General features: G+C 38.8%; 1 protein-coding gene across 1 annotated transcript in view; it reads left to right on the top strand.

Annotated features, from left to right (window-relative positions):
- LOC149259068 (small ribosomal subunit protein uS9-like) overlaps window positions 1-18,364 on the top strand; it is a 38,015-nt gene extending 19,651 nt beyond the window's left edge. The window contains exon 3 of the mRNA XM_089451213.1: window positions 18,307-18,364. Coding sequence (XP_089307339.1) covers window positions 18,307-18,364 — 58 coding nt within the window. The remainder of the gene's footprint in view (window positions 1-18,306) is intronic.
- Window positions 18,365-21,365: the final 3,001 nt, after the last annotated feature.

Below are 21,365 nucleotides of genomic sequence, written 5' to 3'. Positions count from 1 at the left end.
AACGAGCTTGGAAAGTAATCATACTCACTTTCGATTGTGCAGTAGAGGTAGGCAGACAACAGAGGAGATTTGAACCTGTGACTTAATTCATATCGGAGCTAGTTTGTGTGTAACAGGTGGAGATAGTACTGAGTACTTGAGAGGAGTATTGTACTATGTATTGTTACATGTTCTCTATCATTATAATATACAGATAGTGTGGGGTTTTCAGCTGTATGCTTTCCCCGGGTTATGTACTATGTTAATGTGCGCATGCGATTGATGTTTCATTGTTTTTATTTCCACAAAATTGATAATCAACGGAGAGGAGGTTATGTATTATGCATGCATTGCGCAATAGTGTATAATCAGGATAATCTCTGTGAATAAGTGTCATATTATTCAAAATTTCTACAAAATGTTACAAAATCCCAGTCTTGGTCGATGAATATGTGAATAACTCTCATGGTCTTGCAAAGAATATATTTTCGTGGCTAGAAGCTCAAGTTGCAAATATAAACTTCAACGTGAATCTCCTCATGGTATCCCTAAATAATAAGCTTGGGTTATTCAAAGAATACTAGGGATCTAACGTAGAGGTATGATCAAAGGGGATATGAGGAGATTAAGAAGAAATAAAGCATGAGCCGAAAAAGATAAACTGAGTTTGAGTGCCATGAACCATTCAAAGTCCCTATTCAAAATGGAAGTGAAGGTTTATATCAAGCTATACAAAGGTGATATTGATTCTCTAAAGCTAAATCACTAGTTGTATCAATTAGAAGTTTATTTCAATGTTCATCATATAGAGGACGAATATAAGATTCCATTTCCACAACTGAAATCAGAGGGTCATGCCCTAACCTGGTGGGAAAGTCACATGAAGACCTTGGGGGTTGGAGGGAGATCCTCTAGTAACTAAGTAGGAGGACTTAAAAACCCTCATAAAGTCATAATTTTACCCTATGAGATATGTAGAGGACTAGTGGATTTAGTGGCACTACTTTAGGCAGAAGTAGGGGCAAAGTGTATAAGGGTACACCACAAAATTTAGTGATCCAAAATTATGAAGAGAATGAAATGATACATGGATTTATAACCAAAACATAGAGACACAATGGAACTTGAATTCTATTAATAAATGGAAAATTTTGAAACTGCATACATGCAAAATGAAAAGAAACTAGCTTGAATGGTGGTAGCTTATCTCTAAGAAGAGATGTGATGATTATGTGCCTTTTCCTAGTTGTGTTAAAATGAGGCACAATGGAATTTTTATCATAAGGAAGTAATTAGGAACCCTAAACATCCAAAAATGTAACCCTATTAGATGAAGCACCAAAGGATTTTGGGTCCCACTGGGGTAAGTTGGAACGCCAACTTCTTGGGGTTGTAAGTTTGACATATAATCTTCATTTGATGTGCATGATAGCTCGTTGAAAAGATATATACAAGAAGTACATTTTTTTATTGTTGTTGGTAGTCAAAGACTTTTGTTGGTCCATTTCCCCCAAGAAATGTTGTTTAGGGCCTCAAAACAACTCTACAAGTCTAGGACCTAAAAATTGTCAAAAATAAAAAACTGCCAAAATAGAAAAATCATGTTGTGAGCTAGTGGAATAGGTGGGTGGCCATCGATATCCACTTAGATCAGACCCCCCTAGGAATAAATGGTGTCCATTGGGTTGAGCGCCTCCATGAGATGAGGAAAATTCTGCTAAAGTTTGCCCTTGGTGAGTCGCTTTCCTTGGTGTAGGAGTTGATTTGCTTTGACAACCTGATACAATTAGATCCTCTATTGGTGTGTGCTATTAGTATTTGTGTCCATTATAAGATCAATTATGCCTTGTTCAATACAATTAGGGTTGATATTTTTCAGTGTCAACAACTTTGTGATTTTTGATGTGTCCAACAATGGTGGAAAGTACGGTCGAAGGCAATCCACACTGAACATTGGGTGTAGGCCACGAAAGGGGGGATACATAGCACAAAATAGTTGCCACCCACAACCTTGGTGATGGTGTAAGGTCCATAGAAAAGTGGTCAAAGCTTTTGATGGGCTTCTGCAAGGCATTACTTATGCAAATGCAACAAAACCTTCTCTCACATTTAAAACATGTGTGGAACCCAATGCTAATCATGGTGTTGTTTGTACTTATTATTGGATTTTTATAAGATATCAGGGACATAGTAGTAGATATGTTGAACTTGTTCAATAAACTTGGTAGCTTTTTCAACTTTATATTGAGCATGTGTAGATTTTGCCTATGTAGTTGCAAAGGGCAGTGCAACATTAATGTGACTCAATGGTCGAAATCCCTTGCCAATTTGAAAGGGGTTATGGCAAGTTGAGCTATGGAGAGCTATGTTGTGGATATTATAAGCATATGGGAGACTCTCATCCCATGTTCATGGATGCTTGGAGTTGTACATGCAAAAAATGTGCATGTTCATCCTGTTGATGACCTCTTTTTGGCCGTTGGTCAGGGGGTGGAAGGCAGTTGATTTGGTGAGACTGGTGTCCAAAAATGACCAAAGACTCAACTAGAATGTGCTTAAGAACCTACTATATTGATTTTATATGATGATTTTTGAGATCCCAAAATGTATCCACAATCATTTGAAGAAGTGCTTAGCAGTGACTTCTGTTGTGATACTCTTCTTGCAAGCAACCAAAGTGGCCATATAAGAAAATATGTCAATGACCAAAAACACATAGTCATTACCATGCTTGGAAGAAGGAAGGATGGACATATAGTCCAACAAGATGGATTTCCAAGGCCAGTTAGGAGTAGGAAGAGAGGTGTGCAGGCCTTGTTACTTAATGGTTGGTTTGGAAGTAACCTAGATGATGCAAGACCTGATACACTTTCCAACATCTTATCAAACTTTCATCCAATACAAATAATTTTGCAAGAATTCCACTATCTTCTCCACACCAAAGTTCCCTACTACTTGAGTGTAATGTGCCTCCATTGTCAGCTTGTCACGTTGACTTGAAGGAACACTAAGGTGTCCCAGGTAGCACAACAATGCATCCTCGAGATGGAAGTTTGAAACTTGCTTACCTATCATCAACGTATGGTATGTGGCAATGACTTATGATTCGTTGTTGTATAGTTGGCCATCTAGAGGTCTTGTGCCCACAAGAGTTGAGAACTATGGTAAATTCCACAACTGGGGGCTGACTAAGGAAATTTGTGACATGATTGGCTCCACATGGACCATTTATGATGGAAACCATTATGTAACTTTCCTTGTGTCTACATAAACTAAAGAGGCCTATGATCCATGTGGATGATCCTCTCCTTCCCTAGAATATAATGTTTTCTTTACCAACAGGCATGTGCGATGGAATACATCCCCTTATAATTGGTGGGGTATCTTCAAATATTATCAAAGAGTGTTTCTCTATGATAGTCCACTATATTTCCTTTTTGAATTAGTACTACACCAATAACATAGTTAGAGGCATCTATCTCAATCTCAAATTGTTGATGCAAGTCTCGCAGGGTGAGGACTAGTGCAATATAAAGGAAATGTTTTAGTTTATATAGTCCTTTTTCCATCTCTAGGAGAATGTATTTGGAAACCTACGAGTAAGAGGAATTAGGAAACTTATATAATAATTTCCCCTAGATAACTCATAAAAAAATCAACCAAGTTGATATCTTTGGGAATAAAAATATCTAGAAGGCTCAAGAATATCACTGGTTGCAAATGGAAAATTTATGCCCATGGCTCTGGTTATACATTGTGAATGAGAGGATTGGTGCGGTATGCAGATGGCTAACCAATAACACTATTGTAAAGGGTGGAGATTGGATGATTACACATGATCCTAATGAAGAAGACTCTAGAAGAGTCAATATTGTTACTCTACTTAAGGGTTGAAGGAGTCAAACCTAACCACTAGTAGGCTATCAATTTGTGTTATAACCAAGCCACTAGGAGGAAAATGTGTGCCATTATTTTAGAGTGTAGTTTGTTACATAGATGAGAAAAGTATTTGAGATGGATAGGCATAGAGCACACAAAGAGGATTTTTGCACTGGAGTAGCCCATCATCCATAAGCCTTACTTCTTTTTACTCATAACCATTTTCTATTTTTAGAAAGAGAGCAGAACGACCTCACCTTCCAGCTAGGTTTTCTCTTGAAAGGTTTTCCCATGGTATATCTTATGTCATTCATGGTTTGTGAGATTTTATTTCAATATTCTCTATTTTTAGAATAATTATAATTTGCATGCATATGTAATAAATAGTAATTTACATATCCAAAAATCTAAAGAGAAATAAACCCTCATACTGTAGATTTTGTATTTTTAGGTATAATTTTATTAGGTATGTTGTGACAAATCCTCTAATGGAATATCCACAACATTTTACAGATCATATTGATATCAAAGTAGGTTTCTTTGGGTATATTGTTGATATTTACAGGGGATCTAGACCATATAAGTCAAAAGTCACAAAACCCTAGTCTTGGCCGATGAATATGTGAATAACTCTCATGGACTTGCAAAGAAGATGTTTTCGTGGCTAGAAGCTCATGTTGCAAATATAAACTGCAACATGAATCTCCTCATGGTATCCCTAACCAATAAGCTTGGGTTATTCAAAGAATACTGGGGCTCTAACATAGAGGTATGATCAAAGGGGATATTAGGAGTTTAAGAAGAAATAGAGCACGGGCCGAAAAAGATAAACCCAGTTCGAGTGCCATGAACCATTCATAGTCCCTGTTCAAAATGGAAGCAAAGGTTTATATCTAGCCATATAAAGGTGAGATTGATGCTCTAAATCTAAATCAATAGTTGCAAGAATTATAAGTTTATATCAATGTTCATCATATAGAGGAAGAATAGAAGATTCCATTTCCACAACTGAAATCAGAGGGTCATGCCCTAACCTGGTAGGAAAGTAACATGGCATTGGGGGTCGAAGGGAGATCCTCCAGTAACTAAGTGGGAGGACTTAAAACCCTCATAAAGTCACAATTTTACCCTATTAGGTATGTAGAGGACCAGTGGATTTAGTGGCACTACTTTAGGTAGAAGTAGGGGCAGAGTGTATAAGTGTACACCACAAAATTTAGTGATCCAAAATTATGAAATGAATGAAATGATATATGGATTTACAACCAAAACAAAGAGATACAATGGAACTTGACATCTATTAATAAATGGAAAATTTTGAAACTGTATACATGCAAAATGAAAAGAAACTAGCTTCATTGGTGGTAGGTTATCTATGAGAAGAGATGTGATGATTATGCGCCTTTTCCCAGTTGTGTTAAAATGAGGCACAAAGGAATTTTTATCATAAGGAAGTAATTAGTAACCCTAAACATCCAAAAATTTAACCCTATTAGATGAAGCACTAAAGGATTTTGGGTCCTAATGGGGTAAGTTGGAATGTCAAATTCCTGGGTTTGTAACTTTGGCATATAATCTTCATTTGATGTGCATGGTAGCTCGTTGGTAAGGGTCTATACAAGAAGTACATTTTTATTTATTTATTTTATTATTGTTGTTGAGAGTCAAAGACTTTTGTTGGTCCATTTCCCCAAAAAAATCTGTTTAGGGCCTCAAAACAACTCTAGAAGTCCAGAACCTGAAAAATTTCAAAATAGAAAAATCATGTTGTGAGCTAGTGGAATAGGTGGGTGGCCATTGTTATACACTTAGATCAGACCCCCCTAGGAAGAAATGGTCTCCATTAGGTCGAGCGCCTCCATGAGATGAGGAAACTTCTGCTAAAGTTTGCCCTTGGTGGGCTGCTTTCCTTGGTGCAGGAGTTGACTTGCTTTGACAACCTGATACAATTGGATCCTAGTATTTGTGTCCATTATCAGATTAATTATGCCTTGTTCAATACAATCGAGGTTGAGATATGTTGGTGTCAACAACTTTGTGATTTTTGATCTGTCCAACAATGGTGGAACTTATGGTCGAAGGCAATTGTTAGGCCCCTATACTACTAGTGTAACCCCTTATTGTTATTAGTACAACCCACTTATTATATTGATGTACCCATGTAGTGCCCATATTGTTACTATTGTGCCACATAGAAGCCCACTATTGTTATTATTGTGCCCTTACATTATTATTGTTATGTCGGCTCTGATTATGTTATGACCCCTTAGACTCCTATATATAGAAATGAGGTATTTTCATTTGTAGCATCCAAGAATTGTTCATTTATGTAATGTAAAGGAGTTGCCCCCTCGAAGAGGCTAAATTCTAAGGCGTTGATCTATCTTTTCTTGAGCTGGTTTCATAACATTTGGTATCAGAGCTTTGGATTCTAGGGTTTCGCTGCTCCAAACAGGTCATCGTGGAATTTTCGCTATAACTTTTTTCTGTGATGTTTTAGAAGTCGCAAAAAAAACCCATTTGAGAATAAATCACGCTGAACCTTGGGTCCGAATTTCAGATATTTTCGCGCGATATATTCGGAGATATGATCCGAGGAAGTTGGTCTTTTTGCAGACTCCTGAATTACATTCAAAACAGGTGACCTGGGGAAAACCGTCATAACTTTCTCTCTGAGGATCGGATTGAAATTTCGTAAGAAGGTACAGAAAGAGAACAGACTGTAGTTTCTTGTATACATTTTTCAGATCCAAAGGTTGAAACAGTGACACGTGGCACTTCATACAAGTTCACTCTTCTGGAAAGGTCTATAATCAGGTCATCTTGGGAGATTGTGCATAAATCTTCCTTAGAGAATCCAATTTGGATCAGACTGGTGGCATTGGAAAGAGGACACAGAGGGCTACTATAGATCACGATTTCAGAACTTAAAGATCCAAAATTGCAGAGTTACAGTCGTTTCAAGGTCAAGCTCCTAAAATCAAGAAAAAGCAAGATGAGAAAGTTTGATGGCAAGGATCCAGTAAATTTGATACTTCAGATGGAGCAATATTTTGATCTACATGGTGTACAACTGTTACAAAAGGTATGCATTGCATCTTCATATTTAGAACCAGATCAATTTTTATGGTACAAAGGGCTTTGTCCTCGTAAACAACTTGTTACATGGTCAATCTTCACGGAGGAAATGATAGCACATTATGAGGATACAAAGAGCAACACCTTCTTTAGAGCAACACCACAACAATTGGAAAGAGTAAAAGGGCTTTGTGACATAGTGGAAAGCAAAATTATGGAAACCAGGAAGTGTACCCCTCACAACTATAAAGATGGAAGTGTTGTTTCTCCTAGCCTTCCACAACCTACAAGGGTTACACCACAACAATTGGAAGAAAAAAGAGAAAAAGGGCTTTGTTACAATTGTGATAGCAAATGCACTAAAGGTTATAAGTGTGCTGAGAAGAAATTATTTTACATAGAATATGAAGATGAGGAAGAAAAGGATCAAGAGACATCAAAAGAAGAGGATATATGCCAGGACCCCACCCTAGAGAAAGAAGAAATGAATCAGACCATATCTTGTAAAGCATTGGCAAGAATTACCACTCCTCAAACTCTCAAGATGGAAGGAAATATCAAGAAGAAAAATGTGCAAGAAATGAAAGATCACATCGAGAAAGAAGAAATGAATCCAACCATATCTTGTAATTCATTGGTCGAAATTACCACTCCTCAAACTATCAAGATAGAAGGACATATCAAGAAGAAAAATGTTCAAGAAGTGAAAGATCACATCGATCATCAAGAAATGAATCCGACCATATCTTGTAAAGGATTGGAAGAAATTACCACTCCTCAAACTCTAGAGATAGAAGGACATATCAAGAAGAAAAAGGTTCAAGCAGAGAAATATCACATCGAGCATCAACAACAAGTTCTCCAACTTTTAAAGGATAACGCCACTTCAGTGCAAAATCAAACGAAACAACAGGTAGATCAACATCGTAGTGAAAAATGTTTTGATGTAGGTGATTGGGTATTTTTATTGCTACATCTCAAGCAAGCTATTTATGAGAAGGAAATGTTGGCAATACTACATGCACTTAAAAAATGGCGACCGTACCGAATGGGAAGACTCTTCAAGGATGAGGATGTGGAAGCATTATTTTGTTCTATTTCTATTATCCAACTAGATTGGATAAAAGAAGCAAGGGATGAATGGAAGAAGGATGAAGAAGTATGGCCACTTATTCAAAAATTGCAAAAGTTTCCAATTCAAACAATATTGCCAGAAATTGAAGAGGAAGGAAAAATCATATTGGAACCTGGAGTAGTCACAGAAACAAGAACCCAACAACTACGAAAGTGATCAATTTCAGAGTATCTCATCAAGTGGAAGAACTTACCAGCTGAAGATTCCACATGGGAGGACAAGAATTTTATACAGAAGCATCAAGAACTACTCAAGCGTTGAGGACAACACTTTTTGAAGGAGAGGGGCATGTTAGGCCCCTATACTACTAGTGTAACCCCTTATTGTTATTAGTACAACCCACTTAGTATATTGATGTACCCATGTAGTGCCCATATTGTTACTATTGTGCCACATAGAAGCCCACTATTGTTATTATTGTGCCCTTACATTATTATTGTTATGTCGGCTCTGATTATGTTATGACCCCTTAGACTCCTATATATAGAAAGGAGGTATTTTCATTTGTAGCATCCAAGAATTGTTCAGTTATGTAATGTAAAGGAGGTTGCCCCCTCGAAGAGGCTGAATTCTAAGGCATTGATCTATCTTTTCTATCTTTTCTTGAGCTGGTTTCATAATAGCAATCCACATTGAACATTGGGTGTAGGCCATGAAAGGGGGTATAACTAGCACAAAATAGTTGTCACCCACAACCTTGGTGATGGTCTAAGGTACATAGAAAAGTGTTCAAAGCTTTTTATGGGCTCTTGGAAGGCATTACTTATGCAAATGCAACCAAACCTTGTCTCACATTTAAAACATGTGTGGAACCCAATGCTAATCATGGCGTTATTTGTACTTATTATTGGATTTTTGTAAGATATCATGGAAATAGTAGCATATGGGTTGAACTTGTTCAGTAAAATTGGTAGCTTTGTCAACTTTAGATTGAACATGTGCAAAATTTTCCTATGTAGTTGCAAAGGGCAGTGCAACATTAATGGGACTCAATGGTCGAAATCCCATGCCAATCTAAAATGGGTTATGGCTAGTTGAGCTATGGAGAGATATGTTGTAGATATTATATACATATGGGAGACTCTCATCCCATGTTCATGGATGCTTGGAGTTGTACATGCACAAAATGTGCATGTTCATCTTGTTTATGACCTTTGTTTGGCCATTGGTCTGGTGGTGGAAGGCAGTTGATTTGGTGAGATTGGTGTCCAAAAATGACCAAAGGCTTGAATAGAATGTGCTTAAGAACCTACTATATTGATTTTATATGATGATTTTTGAGATCCCGAAATCTATCCACAATCATTTTAAGAAGAGCTTGGCAATGACTTCTGATGTGATACTCTTCTTGCAAGCAACCAAAGTGACCATATTAGAAAACATGTCAATGACCAAAAACACATAGTCATTACCATGCTTGGAAGAAGGAAGGATGGACATTTAGTCCAACAAGATGGATTTCCAAGGCCGTTTAGGCGTAAGAAGAGAGGTGTGCAGGCCTTATTGCTTAGTGGTTGGTTTGGAAATAACCTAGATGATGCAAGACCTGATACACTTTCCAACATCCTCTCAAACTTCCATCCAATAAAAATACTTTTGCAATACTTCCACTGTCTTCTACACACTAAAGTGCCCTGCTACCTGACTGTAATGTGGCTCCAAGGTCAGCTTGGCACACTCGCTTGAAGGAACACTAAGGTGTCCCAGGTAGCACAACATTGCATCCTCGACATGGAAATTTGAAACTTGTTTACATATCATCAACGTATGGTATGTGGCAATGACTTATGAGTCATTGTTGTATAGTTGTGTCCATCTAGAGGTCTTCTTCCCATAAAAGTTTAGAACTATTGTCAATGCCACAACCGGGGGCCGATTGAGGAAATACGTGACATGTTTGGTGCTACCCTTCTTGTATTTGATGTTCAAATGGAATTGTTGTAGGTATGTGGACCATTTATGATGGAAACCATTATGTAACTTCGCTTGTGTCTACATAAATTGAAGAGGCCTATGATCCATGTGGATGATCATCTCCTTACCTAGAATATAATGTATCCTTTACCAGCAGGCATGTGCGATGGAATACATCTCCTTATCATTGGTGGGGTGTCTTCAAACAATATCAAAGAGTGTTTCACTATGATAGTCCACTAGATGTCCTTGTTGAATTAGGACTATACCAATAACATAGTTAGAGGCATCTATCTCAATCTCAAATTGTTGATGCAGGTTCTCATAGGGTGAGGACTAGCACAATACAAAGGAACTTTTTTAGTTTATATAGTCCTTTTTTCCTCCTTGGGATAATGTGTTTGGAAACCTACGGGTAAGAGGAGTTAGGAAACTTCTATAATAATTTTTCCCTAGCCAACTCATAAACAAATCAGCCAAGTTAATATCTTTGGGAATGAACAACTCTAGAAGGCTCAAGAATGTCACTGGTTGCAAATGGAAAATTTATGCCCATGGATTTGGTTATACATTGTGAATGAGAGGATTGGTGTGGGACACACATGGCTAACCAATGACACTATTGTAAAAAATTTCATATGGGTTCATTCATTAGCTTATCCAAAGCTGACAAATCAAGAGGTGCTAGAAATGGAACTTCTTGTTGGTTAAATGTATCATAAGGGAAAAAAGTAACTTCATTTGGTCCACATTCATGCTTTTGGGAGTCCTTTGTTCTTTGGGGGAACCTACTCTGGAGGAAAACAAACTTTCACCTCATTTATTAGTGTAGGAACTCAATATGTTGGGACGAATTATAACCTTAGGGTGATGGTTTGGTTCAACATACTTGAAATGGTTGAAGAATACCATTCTAGTGATAAATGAATATGCATACAAAAGTGTGGAATTAAGACACGATCTAGACCTAGCCTTGCCTCCCACTATATAGTGGAGTGAACTTGGTTAGAATTTCTTTTGGATGTTTGAAAATTTTAATGTTTAATTTGCTTTTTCATTATTTTTGGATTGCTTTGTATATTTTTCTTTTGATATTTTTATGGGTACAAGATCAGTAATATTGGAATTATGTGATATGAAGACCTAGGACCAACTCGAACCCTAGGCTAGTCACCACTCATGTGCGCCACTCCACCATAGAGGAGTACTTGCACACGTGGTTCATGAAGCCTCTAGAAAGGAGGAAGGGGGAGAAGAGCATGTTGAGTTGTGGGAGCTAAATCACAATGTAAAAGGGTTGACACTCAATGTTCATATTATGCCATTGGGTGACATCCTTGTACATATGTATAGGTCCCACACAATAGGGGTTCACCCTTCTCGCCAATGAGGCCTCTTACAATGGATTGTTCACGATGTGTTAAGTTACCACGAGTGCGAGCATGACTAGATCTATATAGTAGTACTTCTTAAGATGGTTTTTTTGTTATCTAGAATATGTATTGGTTTTATAACTTGGGGAAATGGGGGAAACATTATTTTTCTACTGGATGTAATGTGTCTATTCTCATGTGTAATGAGCAAGTTAACTTGTCCACGAAAGTGAAGCCTTATGCCGCTATTATGTTGAGTTTGGTTTCTAAAGACTCGACCACCCCTATTGCATCCATTATACCTCTCATGTTAGATAAGCCCTTGGATACAATATAATGATCACATGAGGGTGTTCTCCATAAGTTGACACACTACCCTAATGTGAAGTTGCCCAACATTACAATATTGTTGAGGATTTGTCCCAAGCACCTTGTGCCATGTCTGCTTTAGAGGTTTTATAGAGATTTCCTAGGTAACATAAAGCCTTTTTGACTGCTATCAAAGGGGTGGATCCATTAGAGTCAAGTTTAATCATGTTTGACATTAATACTTCTCATTTTAGACTCTCACCAGGTCACTTTCATATCCCAGTGTGAATTTTCAATCAATATATATACCGCATTCTTGTGGATGAAGGGTCTTCTACTTGTGTGATGTAAGAATCATGTTGGAAGAATTGGTTCGCTAGAACTCATTAATTCAAGTAATACCCTACATGCCTTTGATGTACAAAACTTCATGTCTCAGGGCATTCTTTCTTCGTTTGGAATTGAGATAAGGGGGAGAATGGTTCCCATTGATGTTGAAGCTGTTGACACTCCCTTAGATTATAATTTACTCCTTGGTCGGAGTGTTAGAAAATCATAAGGTAGAAATAATTTCTCATATTTATAATTACTTTTGATATTATTGTAGTCTTATTATCTTCTTTATGTCTTCTTTGACTTATTTTCATCAAGCAACTATCAAAACATCAATGCATGAAGATCAAAACAATGGAGACATAAGATGTAGGCTCTTAGCCAGGGAAAAAGCCCTCTTCAAGGGGAAAACTCAAAAATCTCTTATTTTCTTCAAGAACCAATTCAAATGAGACGACTAAGACCTTTTGATCAATACAAAGTCCACCTCCAATCCACCAAGTCAAACTTCCAAGAAGATTAGTCAAACTCTAGCCCATTTCTTCACAAGTCAACATAAGTCATCTCTTCAAGGTAAGTCAACAAGGGTCTCAACCCTCTCTGCAACACTGAAATATTGGCTTGCACCCTCAACCCTACACCTTCACACTACAACTTCAGATCCACTCGCACATGTGACATAAAAGAGTAGATTTATGGTCTCTTTCTTCTATGTTTGGACTCATTTCTTCTTGCAATCATTAGACCTTCATTTCTAGCGTCTTCACACTCCTTTATTTCCTTACAAACTGCAAATCAAATTTTTTGATGGATTATCTCTCAATAGGTCAAATGCTCAGCTATTTATAGTAGTTTGAAGCTCCTTTATGAGGTTGACAAAAGGAGAAGGGCATGTCAACTTGGTGGAGGAGGCATAAATGACCAAAACACATAAACATGTTTTTTTTTCTTTGTCACAATGAGCCTCAGACGGGTCTAGGACAAAATGATATGAACAATAACTTATGACACAAACCATATAAGCACACAATGGGTGCTTTGACCTAGAAACAAAATAAACAAAGCATGAAGGATTGCAGCGTGGACACTGCTATGCAGTTCATATTTGAGTTTATTCTTTCAAGGTTTGGATGCTCAAAGATTATGATGAGTGACAGAGGATCATACTTCGTGAATGAGACAATCGCAGCTTTGATAGACGAGTTCTAGATGTACCATCAAAAGAGTATGCCATATCACCCCCAGGTGAATGGAAATGTCGAGTATTTCAACAAGATATTGAAGAATGTGCTTACAAAGGTCTGTAATGTTAATAGGAATGATTGGGATGTGCACATACCAACGGTTCTATGGGAATATAGGACTACCTATAATATATTGATTGGAAAAACACCCTTTCGACTGGTTTACAGACAAGAAGTCGTAATGGTGATGGAATACATAGTGCCCAGTGATCCTGGTCCAGGTGTGACAAAGGACCCTTCCAAGACCTTTTACTTCCGTGATGTGTTAAATTGCAGTTTTAAAAGAACATAAATGAATACATATACTTACTGTAAAGAAGAGGAATACATCTACATTCATCAACACATGAAAACATAAGCCATTGATAAGGAGTTCATCCAGGAGGGACTACGTCTCCTGGCCCCGATGTCAAGATGGTGTAGGCCGCTGCATTAAGTGCTGTCAATAGCGATGATGTACATACGTGGTGATGTCGCTATCATACAAGGAAAATGCCCTCACGTAGAAGTGGCTCCGAGAGATGTTCCGCTGCAGGAACTCTCATTCAAAAAGGGCTCCTATCAGTATGATCTAAACTCATGCATGTTGATAATGAACATCCCGACAACATAACATAAAAGGGATTTCAATGCAATAGTACATGGTGACACATGAGTATCCCATCAACATAACAACAAAGGGATCTCAAACAAAACATGATGAATCATGACAACAAGTACATCCCACAAATGATTCCGCGTCACATCAAGCAGGAATCATGAGAAAATTAAGGAACAAGATCCCACATCAAACATCAAACAGGGATCTGTGCATCACAATGCATAGAAAAAATAAGAACATGAATGCATTGCATATACCTCACATCTTGGGGCCATCTGAATCAATGGATGTCAAACTGCTGAAGCTGGCCGTACCGTCAATCTTGCGGCGTCGAATCCCATGGAATGACTAATCGCACGTTGAATGCTAACACTTGCAATCCACTTTGAAAAGTGGCCGAAAAATGATATGATCAAATGGGAAATATGAATGAACCATTAGATTTGTGGCATCAAATAGTGCAAAATCGACTATCAAATTTCTGAATTATGAGAAAATGGAAGTACGGGGCTTAAGGAATCTTTTAGATTCCCCCTAGATTCCTCAAAGATTCCCTCCTCTAGGTCCTCCACAAATCTGTTGCTCAGATCAAAATTCTGACTGTGCCATCGGGTTTGTGTCGCTGAGAGGTGTGAGATCGACATAAACTTTGTCTAATTTGGACATTGCAAAAATTTCACCCTCCTGAGAATTTTGCCCAATCATGGTTCTGTCTACCTCTTCTCTGGGCTCATGGTTCCACCTACAAATAAATAAATTAAAAATTGTTGTCTCGATTTCCATCCACGCTCTTGGCTCCTCCATGCCTTGGGTGCACTAACAAATGAGTTTATATACTAAAGTTCGAGGGCGTATATTCCAAGGAAGTTGTTGGGCGGATTGGTATAAAGCCCAAGTTATAAGGAGGAGGTCAGGTGGTCAAACCCAAACCCCTCCATATTAATACATTTCATTTTTTAAAAACTTGCATATACTTTGGTTTGGGGGGTCAGGTCTGCATTCGGCGGCCCGCCCCTTAACTCCCGTAGCTCATTTCATTAATTGGGATTGGTACATGGGCGTATTGTTTAAGTGGTGCAGTGTTTTGGTTGACATGGTACCGCTATATGACATCGCCGCGTGGGCGGGGCCAACTCTCCCACTGGCCATGGGTTAAACTCCCACCGACCTCCCTTAATATGGCATGTGGAGTTGAGGTGTGGGACGGTGTTGGAGAGGTAAATCCCCTCTGTGGACAGAGGCGATCCCACTAGCCCGAAATGGGTCTAGCAACAATCAAACAATGCTATCATGCAGGTTCCTAATTGCGAATTAAAGGTGGATTACGAGAACCTACTTGGATTCCAACGCTAGTGTTGTAGAAGAGTTGACACTCCCGTTCCTTTGCTCCGGCCGGTCACGATCCTCATGATCTCCGTGAATGGACACCTGCACATGCAAAGAACGACACGAATACAAGCATAAAATCCAATAGATGCAATTATATATCGGTCAGAAAAGATATAATTCAATCATCATCATAATGAACAACAAAAATGGAACCATAATGATAGTCATCTATTATTGATAATCAACAAAGGAGTATACAACAGAAGTTCTGACGTCAAATCCTCCTTTGGCTGGGTGATTAGCTACATATGTCTTGCAAAGCTTGTCGGGATCAGGAACAAGCCTCTCTCTCTCTTTGCAAATAACACTCAACAACATCTCTCAGACTTCTGACAGTATCATTCTCCCTATGCTCAAAACTAGCTTGTCAAATGCACCAGGGCAAGCTTTTACAGATGGAGGAGGAGGAAGAGATACAATGAATCCAGACATTCATGGGATAAGCATTATCCTTGAAAAGCTATTGTGGATAGAGATACAATGAATCTCGACATCCATGAGATTGGAATTATCCTTTAAAAGCCACATGAGTCGAAAGGAAAAAACTCTCGGGCGTGCGTTTGTTAACAAACTTTTCCAAACTTGGTTGGCGCGGGTAAGACTTTGAGACAGAGTGCCAATGGGCGTGCCTTATTTGGAGAATTTCCCTCATTGCCGCGGGTGATACACTGTGGATCCGCGCTAATGGAAAAAGGGGACTTTTTAGGGATATTCTGTAGGAGATGTCTTCAAGGCATATGAAGTCCATACTTAGGGGAACATAATGCAAGTGTTTTCAAGTTATGTCACTGCTCACAGGTCCCAGAATGAGTCCTCCAAAGTGCGGGAAAGGGGTAACAGGGACGGTGACCAATGGTGACAAATTACTATGTAACAGATGCCCCCTAAAGCATGAGGCCCGAGAGAGAGAGAGGGGTGAAATGCTTTACAAGAACACATGCAGTTGCCGCCGGAGAATCTGCATAGAGAGATACAACTGATAGCTCCAGTACATGATATATGTGGTATGGGCACAACCATCCATAACAGAGTACATAATAATCTAGAACCATGGTATGGGCGCAGCCATCCGGTGAGGATCGATGTATAGACTCAGGTATGGTCGCAGCCATCCAATGAATGAGTCATGTAACAATAATCCACAAAAATCACATCCTGGATTCCAACAGACAAAATATAGGGTCTTGTGCTCCATCTCGACCCAAACAAAAGTACAAGTTCAAGCATGTGAATATATGAGTTGAAGTCGAACATGTATGAACATCGTCTGATTACCAGTCAATAATGAAAACTGTTAACAGACGCAAGAGGTACCACCAAAAATGACAATGGCCCTCAAGGTACTATAGGTACAATCTACGGCGTGTGAATCAGTGAGCTGGCGTCGAACACCCGTAGAATCATTCGATCGGAGGCCAATGATGAAAACCTCACGTCGAACACGAAGAACCTACCATTGAGGCATGCAGGCTCCAAGGCACCAGAAGGGAGTCTCTAGATCAGCTTCTTGGATAATGAGCTGAAGTCGAAAGGAAGTGACCTTGATTGAAGGTGGGCCATAGTGTTTCCCACATCATCGACACGAGACAGAGAAAGAATGTTGTGGTGGATCAAAATTATGTGAGATATTAGAAGGAGGTTGTTATTCTGCAGAGGTCAACTTCTCTTGAACATATCGGCGGCACGACAGTGGAATTGGCAGTATTTGACATCAATGGATCAAAGGTCATGATGACGAGGCAATGAGTAGATGAGAGGTCAAACAAGATTACCCAAATCCATGGAGGCAAGTGAAAAATGAGATGAGATATCCCCACCCAGACACGAAAGCAGACAAGTGCCATGTTCAAGAGCGACATACTGCCGACACGACAATAATTATGGTTCCATTTTCCCCCACCATTTCTGGCAAGTACCCCAGTTATTTTTATTAACAAGCTTGACGGGGATAGCATATGCTTGTAACGTCATCTCGACGGACTCCAATGTCATCAAATTTTAACGAGTCTGACAAAGGAAGAACTCAACGTCTTTTCATGTTTAGAGAGTTTGAAAAGACAACAGAAAAGAAAACTCCAAGGGTGTCCTTTTTCGTAAAGTTGTGTCTCTCGAGCCTGAAAAAGTATAAAACAATGCTCGAAAGAACCGCCCGACCATTACGATCGAGGAGTACTTTTCATGAGTAGTGATTTCAACCTGAAAAAGTAAAAAAGCGATCGAAACCACGTCGCTTTGTAACCGTTAACGAACCTGAAACGACAAGGGTCTGACGATCTTTTCATTTTTTACACGGTTGGAAAAGAGTTTAAAGACAACCGCCTCTTATTTACGTTTAACGAGTCAAGAGGGATAACTCGACGATCTTTTCATGTTTAGCGAGTCAGAAAAGAGCTGAAAGATGACTCCACAGTGACTTTTTCGTGTATTTACTGAGTCCAAAAAAGTATAAAATACAACTCGTTTCACCATCGAAGTTGCGTAAAAGACCTGTCGCTGCACAAGAAGCAAGCGTAAAATCCATCTTCGACCAAAAATATATTAAAATATTCAAAAAATAACTTTTTAAACCTAAATATAAGTCAAAAAGTTTATAAATATGGTGAAAATGGTAAAAAATAGAATTACTTTTACTTTTTACCTCTTTGAATAGTAGTAGTGGTCTGTTTGGGGAGCGAACTTCAAACGGTGATTACAACCAATCCGTGCAACCATTCTCGATTTCGTCGGTTCCAGGTAAGAGGCGCTTCCCTTAGCTCCATTTCCATACATTTTTTCCGCATTTTGGCTTCCTGATTGAGCCTTTGCAAGGAGGATTTTGTTGGACACCTAATCCTAAATGGGTTAGTGTGGAAGTCGAATGGACAAAAGCAGTCCAAGAGACCTTGGGATCTGAAACCCAAGAGTCACATAATGTACTATAAATGTATATCTCCTGTTAATAAAAAATGTACTCACATGATTTATCTTTCCTATTCTATGTTTCCCATGTGTGTTTAACATGGTATCAGAGCGGGCGTATTCCTGCCATGCATAATTAATGTGAGCCATTTGTCTTATGGCCTTTCTGTGCAGTATATTTCTGCCGTATTCCTTTATACAGACCTGTGCACTGTCTTCCATATTCACTTGAATGTATGAAACGTTCCTCTCTCCTCTAGTGTAATTGCATTCGTTGGTTAACGCCTCTGCCTCTGCCAGCGCTCTGTCCTCAAACGGCTATGTTAATCTGCCACACGTGCTCTAATACAGTCCGGCCTGCGCCTTGCTCTTCTGTTGCGCTGTCATCCTGACCTGATTTGAAACGTTTGCACTGTCCTTGTACCTGCGCTCTGGGCCTGACACGGTATCTCTGCGCTTGTCAGCTATGCGTTTTATGTATTCTCCCATGCAAAAATGCAAAAACGCTTCTGCCATTATTCTGTCCTCAAACGCCTCTCTCGTTCATTTGCAACGCGTCGTGTGCTGTGCTGCGTCTGCCTCTGTTTTCTGAAATCTATTATCTATTGAATGCAAGGTCTTGCCCCTTTCCTCTAAATTCGAACTAGACGCATCAGTGGAAACTTCAGTTTTCTGATCTATATTTTCTATCGAATGCAAGGGCTTGCCTTTTTCCTCTAAGTTCGAATTAGACGCGTCAGGGTCATAAGCATTACCTTTCTCATATCCAATTTTCAATCTGTCTGTAATTGAAAACGAACTTGAATGTCCTTCGACTTTCTCCAGTTTCTTCGGACCTTTCTCGGCCCAGTCCGCGTTGTTTTCATCGTTTTCCTGCCTTTGACGTGTGAAAGTAGGGTTTCTGAAGGAAAAAGGTTTTGCTGCCTCATCATCAGACCCCTCCGAAGACAATTCCTCCTCGGAATCATTCAGGATATCTTCGAGGCTATGATTGAGCCCCGGCAGATCGCTCACATCGTCGTCGCTGCTCTGCTGTTCAATGAAGGAATCCAAGTCAAAGTCATTCGAGGCTGGATCCATGGCAGATCAAGAATTTTGCATACAAAACCGGAGCTTCGTCATTTATTTACTGAATTGCTTGTAATTTAGGAGAAGAATTTGTAAACCTTTGATCTTCGTTGTCTTTGTAAAAAGCTTGTGCAATTTCTTTCATCGCAGACATTTTGTAAGCTTTTACTGAACTTTTATATCACAGTCCTCCTGGGCTTTTGTTGTTTTATGAGGAAATGCCGTGTAAGATTGGGTACGTCTACCAATAAAATTCTACGGACACAGTATAGAAAGTGCGGAACATAATTTTCTTGTTTGGTATATTTGTTGTGCCCACCAGTGCGACTGGGGGCATACTGTATTGGCTGCGAAGAACGCCATTTTCTAGTCTGGCAGCAGTGGACGATTTTTTGGTAATTGAAAATAGTTTACGGAGGACAGTGGTTGATTTTAGTGGGGACAGATTGATGTTTCTTGGATAGAGTCAAGTTAGCTGTTAAGGTGGATTGATCTATATTAAATGTATCTGTTTTGTACCAGTCTAGCATCAAATTGTTGTCAAGCATAAGATGCTTCCGTGTTTATGAGTTTCTAGAGTGAACCTTCTTCCAACTGTCCAACAATAGTGTGCAGGTGCTTTTTGGCAGAGGCTTTTTAATGATAAAGTTGAAAGCGGAAGCAGTATGGATGAGTCCAACTATCTTTGATGAACATTTTGACTTTCAACTTGAGGATGGCAACGGTATAAAATTTTAGAAGTGGTTTGTATCAATTCAATAGATCCGTTAAAGGTCTGTAAGTTTTCCACGCTCAGCAGGGTAGCCTGTTATTGGCTGATGATTTGGTTGCTTTACATCAATCGCTGGGATTTAGTGTAATTCTAAAAGTGTCCATACAAATATTTTGAAAGGGAAAAATAAAGAAGGTTCCTTGTTCGTCAGATACGAGTCACTACTCGTTAATTAGAAAGTTTCTGTTTCCATGTTGTGGATTCACTGCTTTCTTTTTGTGTGGCTGAAGTGAAGCCGAGAGCACTCTCGCACAAGGAGCAGAGTATGCTACTTTTTACAGGCTACTGAATTCATTTCTTGTAGCCAGAATAAAAATGTAGTAAGGTTTGGGTTCGTGTTTTTGCTTACTCGGCCTTCTTCAAAGCTTCTATTATTGTGTATTTGAAAATTGGATTTGAAGGATATTTTCAGTTCAATAGAGTCAGGGGTTCAAATCTTTATTTGCTGCAAGGTGCTGGTGTAAAATTCAAATGTGAATTCTCTCATTGAAATAGTGTCCAGACTTTTATACTTGAGAGATGACATTGAGATTAATTTGTATAAGGTATTTTCTGTGGTTGTTTGGGAAAGGTTCCAGTTAAAAGAGGTCGTGTTTCCACCTGTGTAAATTGTTGGTTGAGTCTAATCAATAGTGCAGAAAGGGGCTAATTCCCTTTAGCCTCTTTGTTGTATGAATCACCCAGATTATTGTTCTTAATATGTGCACTGTATGTGCTGGACATTAAGTCTCTATTGCAGAGAAAGAAATCAGTTTTGTATATCACTCATCGATTTATTTGTGTGCTGACCTGGAGCTGTATTGAATGCAACGAAAACTGTGATTTAAGCTGCCTGAATACGTTATGATGCTGCCTGAAATACGTTGAAGCTGCTATTTTAAATAAGTTCGTATGAGGCCTAAACGGTACAATCCAATGTTCAAAGAATGCCCATGACATGGTGTTATAATTATTAAAGTTTTGATAACCATCATTTCTGAAGGAGTACTTGAAGGTTCCAAGCAAGTTTGCAGTTGCTGTTGCCCCTGTTGTTGTATTTAAAACTCATTATAGTGCATTGATTCCTTGATTCCACTGCTGCATAAAGATTTTTGTGAGCTAATTGTAAACTTTTATATTGCACACTGATCATTTGTTGACATTTATAAAGGATATTGCTGTGTACTGTGAGTAGATATTACTTTTCTGCATTGAGTAGTAGTTGTGATAAGTTTTTCAAGGTGTAAATCAGACATTGAAGAAGAAAAAAAAATGGCCAGAACCAGTGAAGTATTACAGTTCCTTAAAACTCTGATATTATCTACTGTTGATGACACATTACAAATCAGCAAAGGATCTCTCTCAGAAATTCAGACATGTCTACAAAATGCACAGGAAAAGATCAATTCTTTGC

Source organism: Pinus tabuliformis, chromosome 6 (assembly GCF_031772625.1).
Source record: "Pinus tabuliformis cultivar Carrire ecotype Pingquan chromosome 6, CPIR1, whole genome shotgun sequence".
In the NCBI taxonomy this organism is placed as follows: domain Eukaryota; kingdom Viridiplantae; phylum Streptophyta; class Pinopsida; order Pinales; family Pinaceae; genus Pinus; species Pinus tabuliformis.
The sequence above is the reverse complement of the archived record's forward strand: the minus strand, read 5'-3'. Positions and strand labels throughout refer to the sequence as shown.